General features: G+C 52.8%; 1 protein-coding gene across 2 annotated transcripts in view; it reads right to left on the bottom strand.

Moving 5' to 3' along the window:
- ASIC1 (acid sensing ion channel subunit 1) overlaps positions 1-18,440 on the bottom strand; it is a 99,313-nt gene that overhangs the window by 15,951 nt on the left and 64,922 nt on the right. The window contains exon 1 of one of the 2 annotated variants that reach the window (XM_032782311.1): positions 7,118-7,726. The exons of the other annotated variant lie outside the window; for it this stretch is intronic. Coding sequence (XP_032638202.1) covers positions 7,118-7,726 — 609 coding nt within the window. Of the gene's footprint in view, positions 1-7,117; positions 7,727-18,440 lie in introns of those variants that run through there. 2 annotated transcript variants of the gene reach the window in all.

Here is an 18,440-nt window from a genome sequence, read left to right as displayed (position 1 = left end):
GTCTCGCTTGGCCCCTTAGCCCTATTAACTTCAGTGGGAATTCAGTACTCCGCAGTATCAGGCCTTTGTGAGTCAGCTCTTGTCCCAGTCACTTCAGCATCACAGGCAGCTCCCACCCCAGATAGCATCCGGGCTCACATCACTGTCCAGGGCATTCCCTGGGGACCCTGCCCCCATGTCCCTCATGGGGGGCTCCTGTGCCCCCTATGCTTCCTCCTTGGTATGCATTTGCCATAACCCCCATTTATCTCCCTAGGGCTCCTCTCCTCCTCCCACCACCATTGCATTCATCTCTTCCTCAGCAACTAGGCACTCCCCATCTCCCTTCATGTCACCTCTCAGGTGAGACACTTTCCCTCCTTGGACTCATGGGTTTCCTCCCCTGCCAGCCCTGTCCCCAAGAAGCAGAGATGAAGCCAGTACCATTCTGCAGCTAATATCACCAGGAGCCTCCAGAAGGGGCGACAGAGCTCCCATCAAAACCGAGCTAGGGAGCAAGAGGAGTGGCAATGTGTTGAGATCAATTCAAAGCTAAGGGGAACCAAGGAAGGGAGTTAATCAAGCATGGACAAGCCCTGTGAGACCCACAATGACGCAGGACAGGCCCTGCTAGGTCTTTCTCCAGCCTTCATTTCCAACGTGCCAAGTGATGGGGCTCCCCCATGGGAGACTGTAGCTGTGCCTGGGGTGTCCCAGTGGGGGCCGGCTACGATCACTCAGTTAGGGTGAACTGCAAAGAATGGGGGCAGACAATCCCCATAAAGCAGGTGGAGATTCCAATGCTCACCAAGCCAGCTTCTTTATGACCTTACTGGTTACTCAAAAGTCCAAACAACACAGTTCCCTTAAAGTGATCCAGACTCAGGCCTCCACCCAGGTACCCACGTCGAATATGATGATTCCTGAAAATCTTATTTCATCATATAAAAGAAAAGTTTCTACCAATCCCAAGGGACTGGACACATTATCTCCCAGGTTATTGAATAGTCCAGATCTTACCCAAACACATGCTACCGCCAATTCTTATTAACTAAACTAAAATTTATTAAAAAACAAAAGAGAGAGAGTACGGTTAAAAGATCAATATACATACAGACATGCGTTCAGTTCTTAAGATTCAGATTCATAGTGATGGTGAGCTTTGTACCTGCAAAGAATTCTTTCAGAAATAGTTCATAGGTTACAGTCCAATGTATTGCATGGTGTTCCAGTTTAGGACTGGTATCTCAGTCCTTATGGCCTAAGCTTCCCCTGAATGAAGCCTCAGGCACATCTGAGACGACAGAATCAGGACCCAAGGACAGAATCAGGACCCAAGGATCTTTTGTACAATTTCACGTGGTCTTTGACAAGTTGGGAGTTCCTCTGGGAACAAAAGGTAATTAGGATGACTTTGAAGGAGGTCCATCACCAGTACTTAGCTGTAGAATTAACATAAGACAATTTGCTTGTTCTTCCACCATTCACAGATTATTTGCTATACATTTCAAAGAGAGATGAATACAGAGATATCCCATGTTTACAATTCATTTAAGTGCTAGGATTTTCTTTGATCTCTGAATTATCAGAATACAGCATAGACAGTGACTGTTGATTACATTGTCAATCCTACTCATACATATGTAAATACAAACAAACACAAACACAGTCCCTACACATGCCTGTTGAGGGTTGTTTATTTTGCAAGATGTTTAACCCTTTCTTGCCATGTGTTACAGTAGCCCTCCCTGATAGTCCCCCTCCCCCAGTAACCCAACAACTCCTCTCTGCCAGTCTCTATCTTGCTATGCAGCCTGTGTCCATTTGCCCTCCCCACAATTCCCTAGGGCAGGTCCTCCGTGTCTCAGGGTGGGATGGGGGCGGGGGTTCAGCTCTGCCGGTCATAGAATTCAAGGATGGGAAAAGCCCCAGGGATCCAGTTGCATAAGCAATGGCCCTGGAACAAGCATGGAACAGACGAAATAACAAATCCACGGAAACCTGCTCAAACCTAGGCACTGCAGGCAGGACCCCTGTCCAGAGGTGCCAGGCCCCAGCCAGCTCTCAGTTACATTTGATTTTTTAATGTGTGGGCAGACAATGAATATAAAGAGGAACACAAGGAAGGAGACTGAGGCTCTCTCTTCAGTGGCTTTTATGGAAGGAATGAAAAGTGGTTTGCAAACATTTAGGTGCCTCATTGCCCTCCCTTCCTGCACAGAGCAGGGCACACCTCTCCCCATCGCTCAGAGGGGAAACAGGCCCAGGGAAGGGAGGGGACGTTTCTAACGTTACACAGAAAAGGAGGCAGAGCCAGGAATGGAATCACGTCTCCTAACCCGTAGCCCCATCCAGAACGGGACCCCAGCCCCCTATGCTCTAACCATTAGACCCCAAACCCCTCCAAGCGGTTGGGATAGAAACAGGGATCTGGGCTCCCAGTACCTCATGCTCTAACCGGTGTTCCCCACTCCCTTCCATCAATGCTAGACTACTATGCCAACCTGCCCTTTCAGAGCTAATTGTTCTGAAGCGGTGAGGCTTCCTTTGTTCTTCATTCGTGTTCCTGAATTTCCCGGTGTTCACGGGCAACAAGAGCAGGTAGCGGGTGTGGTTAGACGATTAGGTGAGCGGCAGGGCCAGTGAGGCTAGGAAAGTCAGCACCCGTGCAGGCATGACAACTACCCCAAGAAGATGTACCACAGCCCATGAGGGAAATTGGTCTGCTCCAGGAAGATGGTGGAAAACTCCTGCAGGGAGCCTCTGTCCTTGACAGCTGGATGCATGCTATGTCCTGGCTCACATACCCCCTGGGAGCCCCTCAGGGAAAGAAGGGAATGTGAAAGAGGCAGGAAGGTGGAGAGGAATCAGAGGCAATGTTTGGGGTTGGGAAAGTCCAAACCTGAAGCAGGATCTCGCCTCCTTTCCTCTCCTCTGCCTGGCTTTGCCTTTCCAGCATCCCTTTTTCTTTGTTCCTTCCACACTTGTTCTCTGCAGACGGCTCACTGCTTTGGTCCAAGGCAAAGTGCAGAAGGAGCCCCTGGAGCATGGGGTCTGGAGGCAGCTGTTTCTCCAGGGAACCCTGCTGTCTCTGGGAGCCCAGCATGGGGCCAGCAACTCCAGGGAGCAAGGAGGGACCCTGCCTGCAGCCTCCTTAGGCAGCAACTTCCAGCCTGCTGGCTCCAGGGTGTCTCATGAAGGAGGGATCATCATAGGGAGTTTAGCCTTCAGTTGCAGATGTGAGTCCCACATATGCAAAGTAACACACACTGGCGGGGAGACTTGAACTCCTCAGAAAACCCAGGGCTCTAAAAACGATCTGGGTATTGCTGAGGGCAACTCTGCTGAGATTTCTGCTCAGTGCATAGTTGGAGCCAGGAAAGCTCTAATCCCTGCTTCCAAATCCCCACCTCAATCCAGCACCCTTGCTCTAATCCCTGCTCCTTCAACACCTGCACCTCAATCCAGCACCTCTGCTCTAATCCCTGCTCCCAGATGCTCCAACACCCCCACCTCAATCCAGCACCTCTGCTCTAATCCCTGCTTCCAGATGCTCCAACACCCCCACCTCAATCCAGCACCTCTGCTCTAATCCCTGCTTCCAGATGCTCCAACACCCCCACCTCAATCCAGCGCCCCTGCTCTAATCCCTGCTCCTCCAACGCCCCCACCTCAATCCAGCACCCCTGCTCTAATCCCTGCTCCCAGATGCTCCAACACTGTCACTTCAGTTCAGCACCCCTGCTCTAATACTTGCTCCCTGCTTTTCCAACTCCCCCACCCCAATCCAGCACCCCTGCTTTCAGATACCAGACTCTCCAGCACCCCCAGCACATACCATATCTGCAACTGGCACTTGCAGCCAAACTCCCCCCACATTCCCTGGGATAACACCAGTTCCAAATCCCTGCTTTCCTGGTCCCCCATCTCCAAAAGGGGCCACAAGGGCCATGCTTCATAGGATCACACTAACACAGATGGAACACATAGGATGTTCTAGCGCCATCTAGTGAACTCCCACTGTAACTTGCATCAAGTCACAGATGCCCCCTAAAATGTGTAAGTGCAGAGTACCCCCTCTCCCTCCAGCTTCCAGACTGCGTAAGTCTTAGGTTTGCCCACTGAGGACTGCTGGGCAAAGCTGCCCTCAGAACTCCCCTCCCTCATCCTCTTTGTCTCTGCCTGAATTCCTAGCGAGCATATCAGTGTCTGCCTCTCCCGGCTACATCCGACCTTGCCCAGGAGGCTCAGCTATCAACCAGCTATCTCAAGTGTCTGCTTGGCCCATGGAAGGAGAGCATTTGGGCATGTGCAGCGTGGCTAAATGGGAAGCAATTTGGGAGAGGTGAACAGGGAGGCAAAGACATTTAAAAAACTATTCCAGATGACAAGGAGTAGGTTCATAGCCAGGACAGAGACATGCAGGTCCCTGTGAACAAAAGAGAAACCTCCACGGATGAGTAAATCCAAACCAAAGTCATGCATCTTGCCTTGGTGGCAATGACTCTGGGTGCTGAGACCCCATGTCTCTGCTCACTATCCCCACAAGATCTGCCATGCCTGGAATTTGCCTGGCTTTGAAAGTCTAAGATTTCACTGTTTAAAAACAACAACAACAAAAATGTTTCTAGCCTTTCTGGTTGGAAAGGAATCGATGCAGTGACATGTGCCGGAGCCTGCAAAGAAAACAGCAGAACTGAGAGGCGTGAGCAATCCCATTCAGTGCAATAGGCGGGTTAACACTGAAATTTAATGATGTCTGCTGAAATGGCAGCATGGTTAACAATTTAATTGCTGATAGATTTAGTAGCAACATTTAGCTAATGTGGTAATCCCACAATTCCAAACTGCCCCACTCCAGTCTCCCTATGCCAAAGCCCTTAACTGCCCCTCCTTGGATGCCAAGACCTCTGGCTTCCCCATCCCAACAACATCTGTGATGCAGTTACATGCAGTCAGTGCTTGGGGAGAAGGGTAAAAATAATGGATATTAACAGACACATAAATCCCTAAGGGGCTATGAGGACCCTATTGCCCAGGGCAGGGGTGGGGCGTGCTGCCTGGGGTGTGGGAGGGTAGGGACTGCTGCACTGAGTGTGACATTTATGACTCTGCAACCCTGAATCTCCCATCTTTCCAGAGAAGCCAGGGCTCTGTGGTAGGATTTCGGACCCATGAACTGCCCAGCACATGGAGCCCTGACTGCATCCCACAGCCCGACCAAGAAGTTGATTGTGGTTGTTTGCAGGGATAGAATCTCAGGATCTTCTTCTTTAAAAGCACACATCTGGGCACCCGAGCTAAATGGGACTCTCCAGTCACTGTTATTAACATAGGGACTATGAGACACAGCTGAGCTGCTCTGATTCCAGCCAGCAGAGGCCAGTGGGATGCAGACACACACTGATTTTTTCCAGGACTGAGTTGCAGTTTCGCAGTCCCTCTGTGGGTGGGGCTATCTTAGCACACCCCAGAGCTGGATGCCCATGAGACCCTGAGGCTGATGCAAAGACAGAGCTTCCATACGCTGAAATATCCAACTGTCCCTGACTGAGCACGTGCGAAAGTGCATCTTATCCCCCCCACTGATTGTGTTTGGACATGGCCTAGCCTGTTACTGCTGATTGTACCTGCACTGGCACAAGAATACACTGAAGGAGCCCGACCCCTATGCTGCAGCCATGGGAAGAAGCCTGACTGTAGTGAGAGCCTGAGGGGCTGAGATGCCATATCTCCCATGGACGGCCTATAGAAAGGTGGGAGGAGAGAGATGTTTCTCCATGGCACTCCTATAGAGAGATGACAGGCGATAGCCCTGTAGGCACTTCCTCCATAGACAGAAGGGCAGGGAGTGGGTTCCAGTCCCTGCCAGCCTGTGGGGAGGGGGCCCAGGAATCCCTGGGGAAAGGCTCTGTGTATCTTCCGATAACAGTTGGTCCTTCCGAACTTGTGCCTTTGGAAACGGTAAGTGTTGTGATTCTCAGGGCATAGGCTCCCCACTTCTACAGGGCCCCCTACAAGATGTTCCCTGCCAGCCACCCCTGGGACTTCAACAGCCCTGCTCCAATAGGCCCTGGACCCAGCGCTCCCTGTCTGCTACCTCTGGGGCATCAACACTGGGGCATTCTACGGGGCTGCCTCCCTGCCAGCTGACATCAGGCAGCTGATAAAGAGAAATAAAATTTCAGTCATTGAACTCGCCCCAGGTGGGCAGCTGACAATCGCTCCCTGTCTTCACTTCTCTTGCATCCTTCCCCCACCTCTCCAACCCATTTACTGTTAGTTCAGGTCATGATTTCTGTCTGTTACACATGGAGCATTTTAATTACAGCAAGCAGTTTCCCTGCCATGCAGGGAGCCTGCGGGCCCAGCTGGCACGAGTCACAGCACCAAGGGAGTGGCATGAGACATATGAAGGGCCAACCTGAGCCAGGGCCCTTGGCTGCCAGAGCTGAGAACTAGATGCTCATCCTAGCAGCTAGTACGTCTGTATCAGCATACCCGACACTCTGGGGCAGACAGTCCCTCCTCCTCACCAGACCTGATGGAACTGATAGTGGTGGAGGGGGAATGGGGCCTCAACCCCCAATGAGGGGCTACAGCAAAGGCGCATGGGCTCCAGTAGAGGCAGGGGAAAGAGCAAAACAGCTGTAACAGTCCTCTATGCTGCAGGGAGCCGTTTATGGGGCCACAACTGCACTGATAACCAGGTCTCCGCGTGGAGCATGAGCTCCTTAATGGTGGAAATTAAGCAAAGAGCAAGCTTGGGATATCTGAGCCCCGTAAACATAGTGGGTCCCAATCACCATTCTGCAAACACCACTCAGCCAGATCCTTGTGTCTGTTCAGGTTCCCCAGGTGGCAAGGTTCCTGCTGGAGCCCAATAGCACTGCCTGGCCCCAGAATGCCATTGTCTGTGCCCATGGTAACAGGGCCCAGTGCTGTTATCACCACGTGGACCCTGCCATACTGGCACAGTGGAGAGACAAACAGGCTAGCCAGGACAGGCCCAAGGACAGAGACCACCTGTGGGACCACACTGCCCAGCTATGAGGGGCCCCTTGGCTTCCTGCTGGGTTTATCCTTCCTCACATTACTGAGAGGGCAAAAGCTCCTGGCAGGAATGGGGCTTACTCACCACGGAGAAGTCCTCCGGCCCACACTCAGCCCCTTGGTAGCTGCAGTTCAGCAGCATGTCCTCCAGCTGGTGGCAAGTGCGGTTGTAGAAGTTGTACATGTTCAGAGGCTGCTCAAAGGCCTCGGGGCTGAGCTGGGCCAGGGGGAAGCCTGGCTCCATCAAGTTCTCAGACATCAGAGGCGCAATGTAGAGCAGGTCCTCCTGGCTGAGCTGCGAAATCCGCAGGAGGTTAATATTGCAGAAGGTGATGGCTGGAAAGGTCATCTCAGGACTATTCTGCTCATCCAGCAGCGTGACATGGTGGTACTCCAGGTAGTAGATGATGCGGTCAGCCACCTGGTAGAGGAACATGGAGAGGGAGAGCAGGAAGGCCAGTGCCCAGAGCATCTGCCGTACCCTGAAGCCGCCCTCCATGAAGATGTGGCTGGCTCCATGCAGTGTGCAGCTGCTGGCAAAAGCCACAATGTCAGTGGCCGTCCTCTCCTCCTCCTCCTCCTGACCATAAAGGAACTCGTCCACGCTGTCTTCTCCTCTGCCCATAGTACCGTTGTCTCCATGCCCCTCTTCGCTGGAAGAGAAGGAGATGGTGCAGAATATCTGGATGGGCATCCTGCAGGAGGTGGGGGGGTCCTGCCCCTCCTCACCCCTCCTTGTTCCACTCCTGGCCAGGGGGTCCTGAAGGGCTTTGGTCTGACCCTCTTGAGGGACAAAGGAAGAAAGATACGAGAGTGGGAGAGAGAGCTCGGGAGGACAGAGGGAGAGGAAAGTTGAGTAAAAAAGCAGGGAAGAGAGGGGGAGAGAGAGGAAATTAGAGTGACTAGATGGAGACAGGGGGTGGCAAAGGGAGAAGTGGAGACATGGAGAGAAAAAGGGAAGAGAGAAGAGACTGGAGGAGAGAAAGGGACAAATGAGGCATTATCGGAGAAGCAAGAAAGGAGGGGATGGCAGGAAGATGAGTGAGCAGGAGTTCTGCAGGGCTCCCACCCAGCCCAATGAGGAGCCTGGTCTGGATTGTGGCTGGCAGGGCAAAGAAGAAAAGTGTTGCTGGCTCCAAAAGCTTTGCTGCTCAATTTGCTAACAAGTTGGGAGCTCCCGATCCCCTGAGCTCTGAGCCGAGTTGCAGCACTCCTGTGTGTCTGCACGCTCTGGATGATCGTATGCGCGTGTGTGAGCGCGGAGCCTACAGCCCAGTGCTGCAAGCAGCCCGGCCAGCAGAGACCAGGCCTCCTGAATAATTGATCAGCATTCCCTGTCCTTGGAGCCGGAGGTGATGAGGGCTGGGGGGAGGGACACAGTCCAACCTGGCAGCCCCTGAGGACCCGATGGACCCAGGCCTCATCTTCCCAGGGCCAGGTTGTTTCCTGAACCCATGTCTCAGCCTGTTCTAACACCTCACAACTGTTTATCAAAAAGTGTCCAGAGCCAGAGAGAATACGGAACCCACCACGCCCAAACCACAATGTCTGGAGTTCAGACTACAGAGAATATGGGACCCAGAGACCCCAAACCACAGTGTGTGAGGTTCTTCCTCTGGCCATAAACTGATCAAGCTGGAGCCTTGTGCTGGGAAGCTGGATTTCTGCTGCCCTTGCAGGACACAGACCATCTCAACCAGGCCCTGGACCTTCCCTGTGTACAGGGGCTTCCCATATCTGCTACAGTCTCAGGGTGTGGGGCAGGAAGATGCTGCTGTTAGGTGAGCAGAGGGGGCAGCTGGCCTGAGTCTTGAAGGGCAGTTTTAAAGTGGATCCTAAAATGAACGGGGAAGAAAGTGCTGGAGCTGCTAGGACTGAGGTGCTTGTGCTGGAAGGGGGTGGCAGCAGGGCCTGGAGAGCCGGCATCAGGGAAGCTGCAATAGCCCAGTTGAGAAAGAAGCTCCTTTTATTCTGATCTGCAACCTCCCTCATGGCAGTGCCTCCCCCCATGCAGAGCCTTGCCTGTGGTTTGCCTTCCCTGCACTCAGACCATTAGAAGAGGAGTCTGATGGGGCCACAGAGTAATTTCCAGCCCATTTCTTGCACCACAGTCGCTGCTTCCTAACCCAAGAGGGACGGGGAATGTTTAAACAGGCAGCACTTGCAGGCCTGAGAGAGCAGGCCGGGAAACTGGCCATTTGGGTGATGCCAACTCAGCATAAAGTGAACACAGCTCATCCCTCTGGCTTCACTGCTTGTGGGCTGCCTCCCCTCCTTAGCATCTGGGTAAGAGAGCCAAGTTCTCAGCACACCCACAGGGAGGCCTGCACCCAGAAACCCAGTCCTGCTTTCAACTCCAGCCCCGTGGCAAGGGGGAGAATGGCGATGAAAACCTTGGCTCTGGTATAACCTGAACACGCACCTGGTCAGTGCTGCTGTTCTCTGAGCTGGGCCAAAGAGAGGACTCATCTACGAACAGGACTGCAGCCAAGGGGAGTGTCAGGGCTGCACCCTCAGGCACTGTCTGTGAAACAAGAGGTCTCCTTCTGTGCCTCACTTTCCCCATCTGTGACACTTAGAATATGAAGGTGAGAGCTGGGCTCTAGCTCAGCTCTGCCATGGACTAGCCTAGGGCCAGATTCTCAAGAGAGCGCAGCACTCAGCAGCTCCCCTGTTCTCAGTGATGGGTGTGAGGATTCCTCACTGTTCACAGTGATGCATGTGGCGGGGAGTCCCCCTTGTCTCCTGTTTACCCTGAGCAGATTGCACCATTGCTGGAGCCAATTCAGCAGCCACTGTTCATGGGGAGCCCCTACCTAGGGATGACCTAACCAGGCACTGCCAGTGCTAGAGGGGATCAGCAGGGGGAAGATAGGGGGATCCAGAATGGCTGGGCATGGTCCTCTGAGCAGCTTTGAGCTAGGTTCCAGGTTGCCCCACTCCCAAGGACAGGATTCCTCCCCTCAAAGCATAGCTGCCAAGGTGCAGAGGTGGGAAAGGAGGTACTAGCAACCTATTCCCTTTCTTTACCGGCCTGGGGGCGTGCACATGTTGCGGGGAGAAAGGCTGGCTCAGGACTGGCCTGGAAGTCAGGAAGACCCAAGTTCAATTCCCAGCTCTGCCATAGACTCTGTGCGCCACTCCCCTAGCTGTACCATAGCCTGACCCTGCCTCCCCAGGGAGCATGAGAATAAATCTGTTACCAGCTGTGCAGCACTTGGACACTACAGTAATCGGTGCTCAGTACAGACCAGAGATAAGGGCTTTACCATGCCAAAGGTAGGTGTCTGCTCAGGGTGGGACATGTTCTTTATCGAGCAGCCACGCCTTGCCCAAAGCACTGGGCTTGTTACAGCGAGACACTGATGCCTTAGCAGCACAGCACCTTAAAGGCCTGTTGGAGGAGTGCTGCAGAGGATGGAACAATCCAACACCCGCAAGCAGGGCAGGGGTGGGGATTTAATACTTCTTGTAAATAACTGAAAGGAGGACTCCCTTAAGAGGACTGAAAGAGCCAAAGCTATAATGAAAGCACTCCATCATCAGTGGGAGCCAGAAACCAGACTTTTTACTCAGCTTAAACAACTCACAGAGATTTACTGCTTCCTTGGGCAGCACTGGATTTACTGCTCCCGCACCCCTTGTGCACACTGAGGGAGAGAGAAAAGGGGGTCACCTGGTCCTGCAGGAGCCCAGCCCACACAATTCCCAGTCCTATGCCTTTCAAGCACTGGGCACAATCCCAGCACAATGTGCCAAATTCTCCTCTAGCAAATGCCAGCCCTACCCCACTGATTCCACTAGGTGCTGCAGGGGGTGAGCGACCTTCTTCTGCTAGCCCCAACAGGCCCAGCTCACCCCAGGGGGACTTCACTGATGACTTTGCCCTAGTGAGTCATGTCCCGCAGACTCTGCATAGGGCTTCCACTGTCCACTAAAAGGTGCTCTCAGCCCAGGCCTTGCTGCAGCCGGGGCTAGAGGCAGGTTTCACGGCCCTCCCCCGACACTCCTTGATTTATTCTTTGACACTTCTCCATCCCCTTGCCCTCCCCTTGCTCACTTAGCACTTAGTCTCAGGTTACCCCGGACAAGAGGCACGCTGACACCCGAGCCAAGTAGGAAGGCGAGTGCCTGCAGCACTAAAGTGACCCTTGAAACCTTAGCCAGGCATTATGGCAGAAATATTCTGAAGGCAGGTTCCAGCAATTAAAAGCTCTTAGCACTAACGAGCCAGGTAGGGCAGCAGGGCAGGGCCTGTGCCCCCTTGCCTAATTAGTGTCCCCATTCCAGGTGAGGTGGGAGCAATGTCAGCTCCTGCATTAACCTTGGCACAACTTGTCAGCTGGGAGATGACACTTCAACGGCATCTGTCTCTTGGGTGAATCCTGACAAAGCTAGGTCCAGAGTGTGTCCATTGCAGCGCCTCATTGAATGTATCTACACTGAATTCAAACGCCCTTGACTGGCCTGCACCAGCTGACTGGGCTCATGGGCTACAAAAGGTGCAATATAGACATTCGGACTGGGGTGGAGCCTGGGCTCTGGGCCCCAAGCCAGAACGTCCACATTGTAATTGTAGAGCCCTGCAGCCCACATCAGGCGACAGGGGCCAGCTGTACATTTTATTGAAGTGTAGACACCTTGTGAGGCCTGGCTCTATGGTGTACTGAGCACCCTTGACTCCCATGGGAAGGCAACGGAGGGCTCTGGCTGCCACACAGAATTGGGCCCTCAGTGAGGGGTTCTGTCTTGAACTAACCACTACCAAGGCCTCTTTCAGCTATGTGTCCTCCAGGAACTAAATGATGCCAGGCCGCTGCCCACATCCACACACTGGGCCACAGCCCAGATTTAAGGACCCATGAATCCTTGTCTTGAATCACAAGCCCCAAGACCAGTTCACTGACAATACCATTATCTACGATGTGCTGCGTTGCACTATTTCTGCCTGTGTTTCTGGGCACGGCACATGTGCTATACAATGTGGTGCAGCAGGTAATTACTAGGGCCTGTGTAGCAAGAGTTGCATGGCCTGCAGGGGAGGGTGTTGCTGCAAATCCCAGTTATCCATGAGCTTGGGCTGCACGTGCATCTGAGTTCCTAATTTAAGCTGCAGAAGGCTGGATCTCTGGATCCTTCCAGCTCTTCCCTTATCAATAATTATTTTTACCCTTTTTCAGGTAAGGCATTGGGAGGGGGCAGGAGGGAGGCGTTAAAAATAGACATGGAAACAGAACCAGTGCAGAGCTCGGGTGCTGCTCCAGCTGGTGCCTGCGCCAGCCAAGTGCCTGCATCTGCACTTTTGAATCCACTTCCATTCCGAGGTGCAGATCACTGAGCCAGTGCCCTGGGGGAGGTGGGGAGGGGGAAGGAGGCATATCCTGGGAATCACTGAGCCAGACCCCGTGGGTCCTTTGGGGCCAGGAAAGAAGCAGGACAGCTTGGTACAAGGACAGCTACTGCCTTAGGAATGTGCAGAGTGGATGCTGGTTCTGAAAGGCTCTAGGAGTTGATGGGACAGGAGAGAAGCAGCAAAGTGTGGGAACCAGAGGAGGCTTTTGTACCTCAACTTCAGCTTGAAAAGGCTGAATCTCTGCCTTTATCAACAGACTTCCAGTTCTCAGGGCCTGGCATGAGAAGCCTGCAGGCTTTCTTAGAGTCCCTACGGTGGATGGGAGAAGCCTGGGACCAAGAGTCCCCAGGGTGGGTGGCAGATGGAAGGGGCCTGCAGTCCCCCTGGGTGGGTGGGAGGAACCTGGGGGCCTGGGTCCCCCAGGATGGAAGGGAGCCTGGATCTGTGGCTGAAGTAGCCTCAGGTGAAGAGCTCCAATGACCTGCACACACTTGCATTGCTTGTCACTGAGCAGCCAGCAAGGAACTGGATCGAGCTCATGAATCTCCATGGCACCTCCTTAACCCAGCCACTATCTGCCCCAAGAAGGGAGGATGGTCCAGTGGTTGCAGCACTAGTCTGGGGCTCAGGAGATCTGGGTTCAATTATTTTCTTTGCTACAGATTCCCTGTGTGATCCTGGGCAAGTCCCTAAGTCTCTCTGTGCCTCAGTTCTCCCTGTATATGTGACAGAGATGAGTAAAGAATTGCAAAGATTTTTGTTATTAGGGGACATAGAGGCTCCACACCTAGAAAGAGAATCTTGGTCCCTTCTCTTGTCCATGCCAGGCCTATGTCTCTGCTGCGCCCCTCCTTAAGCTAGCTGGGATTTCAGTCATGATGTCTCCCTCCAGGACTTGGAGTAGCTCTGGTCATGCGGCCTGCTTTGTCTTCTTTGCCAGCACGATGATGATCAAAGCCACCGAGAACTGTCCCTGGCCCCAGCTCTGACATGATCCTGTTGCTAGCATGTCACCAGCTGCAGGGCTGAATCCCCCCTGCAGCGGAGATCATCAGTAACATGAGTTAATAAGATGTTTCTCTCCCCTCTTCGGGTGGGAGTATGGGGAGGTAACTCCTAGCAGCTGCTCAATTCATGCTCAGCCTTGCTGGGAGACTGAACAGGAAACAAGCCCTCAAGGAGTGAGTGGTGGGAGAGCCTGAGAGGAGAGCAGGGCTCTGGAGCCACCCAGACTGAATACACACTGCTCTGTGTAGACCAGGCCGGGCACTGGGGCACAACACCAGCTATGTTTGCCTAGGGAAACCTCCCCAAAGCTACCGTGCTTGACCAGTTCCTGATCTGCCACACCTGTCCAAGGGCGCCCCCAGACATTTCCCCCAGAGTACGCAGCTCCAATCCCTGCTGCAGCTGCTGGTCCCACTGTCTCATCTGCGAGTCCATGGTACACTCAACCCCTACCTTGCAGCCTGCCCCCTCCAGGTGCAATGTCATCCCCCTTCCTGAGAGGAAGGGCGAGAGGCCAGACCAGGTCCTGGTGCAGGAGTTGGTCCCATGCCAGTAGCAAGGAGGAGTAGTGCTGGCCACCCCACTGCCCAGTATGCCCACTTAGGGTTGGCCCTGTAGCCCTTCTAATGTGATGGAGGACCACTTAGCCAAACCTGAGCAGCGCTGCAACCTTTCCCCATGTGCCCAGGGATCACACCACCACTCACTTAATTTCGGGAAACTGAGGCACAAGGGCAGGCAATGATTTGCTCAAGGTTACACAGAATCAGCAGCTGGTTTGAAATGAGGACCTAAGCGTGCTGGCTCCAGGGTCCCTGTTTTAATCATTAGACCCCACTGTCCTCTCAATGTTGGGAAGAGAACACAGGAGTCCTGGCTCCCAGACTTCTGCTTTCCCCATTAGGCCAACTCCATGATGTGCTCTGAGCTACCTCTGCGATCGTGATGAGCTTTTCCATGCTCAGGGGATGTGCTGCCTTAGGGGTGGCCAACCTGAGCCTGAGAAGGAGTCAGAATTTACCAATGTACATTGCCAAAGAGCCACAGTAATACATCAGCAGCGCCATCAGCCCCCCACCCCAGCACCTCCTGCCCACTGGCAGCCCTGCCGATCAGTACCTCCCCCTCCATCCCTGTGCTTCCTGCCCCCCATGATCAGCCATTTCACAGTGTACAGGAGGCTCTGGTATGGAGGCAGGGGCGGCTCTATGTATTTTGCTGCCCCAAGCACGGCAGTCAGTTGGTTTTCGGTAGCGTGCCTGCAGGAGGTCAGTTGGTCCTGCGCCTTCGGCATACCCACTGCTGAATTGCCACTGAAGCCGCGGGACTGGCGGACCTCCCGCAGGCATGCCACCGAAGGCAGCCTGACTGCCGCCCCCTGTGGCTTGCCACCCCGGGCACATGCTTGGAGATGGGGAGGAGCAAGGGTGCTGTAGTAAACGTCTGTCCCAAATCTGGACTTTAGCGTCCAAAATCTGGGTGCTTACTATGATTCCCCCCAAGCTTGTACCTGCTTGGATCTTATCTCGCTGCCACCAGATAGGATTCTGGCTCCTATCAGCCCCCAAGTCACCCCAACTTATCCCTGGGGGACCCCACAAGACCCAGAGCCCCCTGGGTCTCCCTATCTCATCCCCCAGCTTCCCCCCCTTTCCTGGGTTAGCCGGTGCGATGCTGTCCTATTCCCTTTGAATACAACCAGAGAGGCAATCTTGCTTCCCCGAGGCTATGCATTCAAACCTAGTCAGCTCACACAAGAGATTCACCCCTCCCTTTGTCCCGTAGCCTTTTCCCGCCCTGGGACAATAGGAAAGTAAGACACAGAGCTTGGGCTTTTCCTTCCCCCCGCCTAGCCTGTCACAGATATAACAGAGCTCCGGGCACAGAAATTCCTCTCCCCTCTGCCTCACTAGGAAAAGAAACTCCCACAAGTTTTAAAAAGAAACTTTATATAAAAAGAAAGAAAATACAGAACAATAATACTGCATTAAGAAACTCAATACAGGAATATGGCTTATAAGAAAATAGGAATAAACAGTCTGATTTAAAAGATAGCCCAATTAAACCAGTCCAGCAAATCAACACCCATGTAAATACAAATCAAAGCACATCACAGCCGATTACTTTGGTTCCTTTGTACTCACACTTGATAGTAGAATATTTGAAAGAAGATGGAGTTAGGAGAAAAGCTTGTTTACTCACAGCCGAGGAAAACAAAAAGACCCCGAGTTTCCAGTTCCCTCCCAGACTTTTTAAAAAAATCCAGGTCTCTGATTGGTCCTCTGGTCAGGTGTTTGGTTCCCCCTTTGTTCACCCTTTACAGGTAAAAGAAAATTAACCCTTACCTATCTACTTATGACAGGTGCAGCAGGCTTAGGGGAGGGGGCGGGAAAGGGCGAGGGCCTTGGGGTAAGGGTTGGAGTGGGGACAGGGCCTGGGGTTGAGCAGTGGAAACTTGGCGCCTGTAGCTCCAACCCTGGAGTCAGCACTTATGCAAGGACCCACATATTAACCTCTGAAAAGCCGCATGCGGCTCCGAAGCAACAGGTTGGCCACCCCTGTGCTATCTGCCTTCCCCCACTCTGCCTCTTGAGGTTGGGCCTCTGGAGCTCTTACACCCACTGCTGTAAAAGGGCCGGGACATACTCTGGGTCAGTGAGCTGTAGGGCAGATCTCCCTCACCCTGTTACTACAAGGAGTGACTAACGGAATGCTCTTCCCCTTGCTCTGTCCTGCAGTCCTGGGCGTGACCAGGTCTCACGCATCAAGATGTGCAGGGTTCTGGCTAGACGCCACAAAAGGCTAGTGGATGAGGCCTTCCTTTGCTGCCACTCCCCTGGAACTCTGATCCCGGCCACCTCCTTGGAGTCCAAGAGACAGAGTTCTGTAGGGCTGGTGGGAAGTGCAGAGAAAGCAGGCAGATCTGACAGCGGCAATGGCACATTTCACAGCCTCTCATGCCTTAATTGCAGGAAAGATCAAAGCCTGGATGGAGATATTCATAGTAATAAACCAATCCTCAAGAAGGTGGGTAGAAAACAACTTGTCGAGCACCACCTTATCCCACGCCTTCAAGCAGCAATCACACACCAGCGAACCACCTTTCAGAGCCAGACCAATTCATTTAATAACCAGTATCAAATACTCTCCTCCTCCCTTTGGTAACATCACCAAGATCCAATGGGCTAAGAGACAGCAAGATCCAGTGGCTAGAGCAGGGGACTGGGAGCCAGCACTCCTGGGTTCTCTCTGAAGCTCAGGAAAGAAGAGATGCCTAGTGGTTGGAGATGGGCACTGGGAGCAATGTCCAGTGGTTAATGCACTTCCTGGCCTTTTGAGAGCTGCTGATTAATAATATTCACCCTTCTTCCTAGCACTGCAGCTTTAGCAAGGATGAGGGGAGGGGAAAGCAGAGGCTCCCTGGATTCTGCTCAGGTGGGGACTGGTGGGAGAAGGGCTGCTTCCTGGCTAAAATAAGCAGTAATGGGGTATGAAGGTTCAGCCTTTGGACCCTGCATGCTCTGAGTTTGCTCCCAGTAATCGGTTGTGTGGAGCAGCTGGTCTCTCTTAACTCCCCGAGGAGCTGGAATCGATCAGGATTCAAGTGAACAGCTGTCCAGAGTAATCAGGAGTGGAATCCAGGGAATGAATATCTGATGGGGCAGCACGATGACACCAGGAGTCCATGAAGTCCTGCCTTCTCAGGGGGCCACACACCCTGGGCTCTAGCAGAGAACAGCCTGGAGTGTGCATTAGAAGGACAGCCCCAGGGTGCAAGGAAGGGGAAGAGGCACAGTTCAGAACACACCAGGCTCCACTTGTCCCTAGACTGAGACAGCTCCCCCATCCTGAGACCCCTGATCTGACCCTAACCAGGGGCTGGGGAGACACTGGTTATATTCTAGCACTGGCAATTACATTTGCCCTCCGTAGACTCCCCAACATCAATGTCGGGCAGATCTGAAATTCTCTTTCATGTCCCATTCTAAAACTGCCGTGAGGCTGTGAAACAGTCAATATGCTCCAAACCAGAGGTGGCTGCAACAGTTCCTCACTGCATGTATGTAAATATACAGTTGCATTTATGTATATATTTTTAACACACACACACACACACACAGTTAAAGATTAGATAGATAGATAGATAGATACTTCTTTGGGGTGAAAGGTCCTACAATGTAATTTATTGTTGTTATGATTTATTATTTGCTTAAGACCTGCCAAACTCGGAGCCTGGTGCCCGATATGTCACACAGAGCCCAATACCCAACATGCCATGTCACACAGAGCCCAGTACCACACATGACACATGGCATGGAGCCCAGTATGAGAGATGACATGTTGCACAGAAACATGGAGCCGAGTATCCAACACGACACATCACATGAAACCCAATACCCAAGATGTTATATGGAGGCCGGTACCCTATTCGACACATCACACGGAGCCCAGTACCTGACACATCACACGGACATGACACAACACAATACGTCACACAGAGATCAGTACCCAATTCAACACGTCACGTGGAGCTCAGTACCTGACACGTCACATGAAAGTTACTCTGGAGACACTTATTTTGTTTTCCTGTAAACAGCCTGACAAGGAGGGGAAAGGAACAAGTTGTTCCTGTCCCCAGATTTTATAGATGCTTTCAAAATCCACTAAGTTTGTCCCTGAAGGGAGCCCTTCCTTCCCCAGACAACGCTTGCGGTCAGGAAAGCAAACCAAACATTGGGCTGTTTTAAGGAATGAGAGGGGATGATCTGGAGCGTATCTAGCTGCCATTGGAGAATGCAGTGGTCCCAGCCATCAGAATATTGTGCTCAGTTCTGGTCACCCCACTGCAGAAAGGATGGGGAGATTGGACAAGGGACCTCTCTCCAGCAGTGTATAGGGCCATCAACAGCCCCACGGGGCTGGAGGTGAATTCCCTCCACTCTCTAGGGCAGGTTATAATTCTCCACGAGGGGGTTCCTTACATTTTCCTCTGACACATCTGACCCACTTGGTCAGGTCTGGAGCAGCGGACTGGGGAGGAGCCAGA

Source organism: Chelonoidis abingdonii, chromosome 26, assembly GCF_003597395.2.
Source record: "Chelonoidis abingdonii isolate Lonesome George chromosome 26, CheloAbing_2.0, whole genome shotgun sequence".
NCBI classification, from domain to species: domain Eukaryota; kingdom Metazoa; phylum Chordata; order Testudines; family Testudinidae; genus Chelonoidis; species Chelonoidis abingdonii.
The sequence above is the reverse complement of the archived record's forward strand: the minus strand, read 5'-3'. Positions and strand labels throughout refer to the sequence as shown.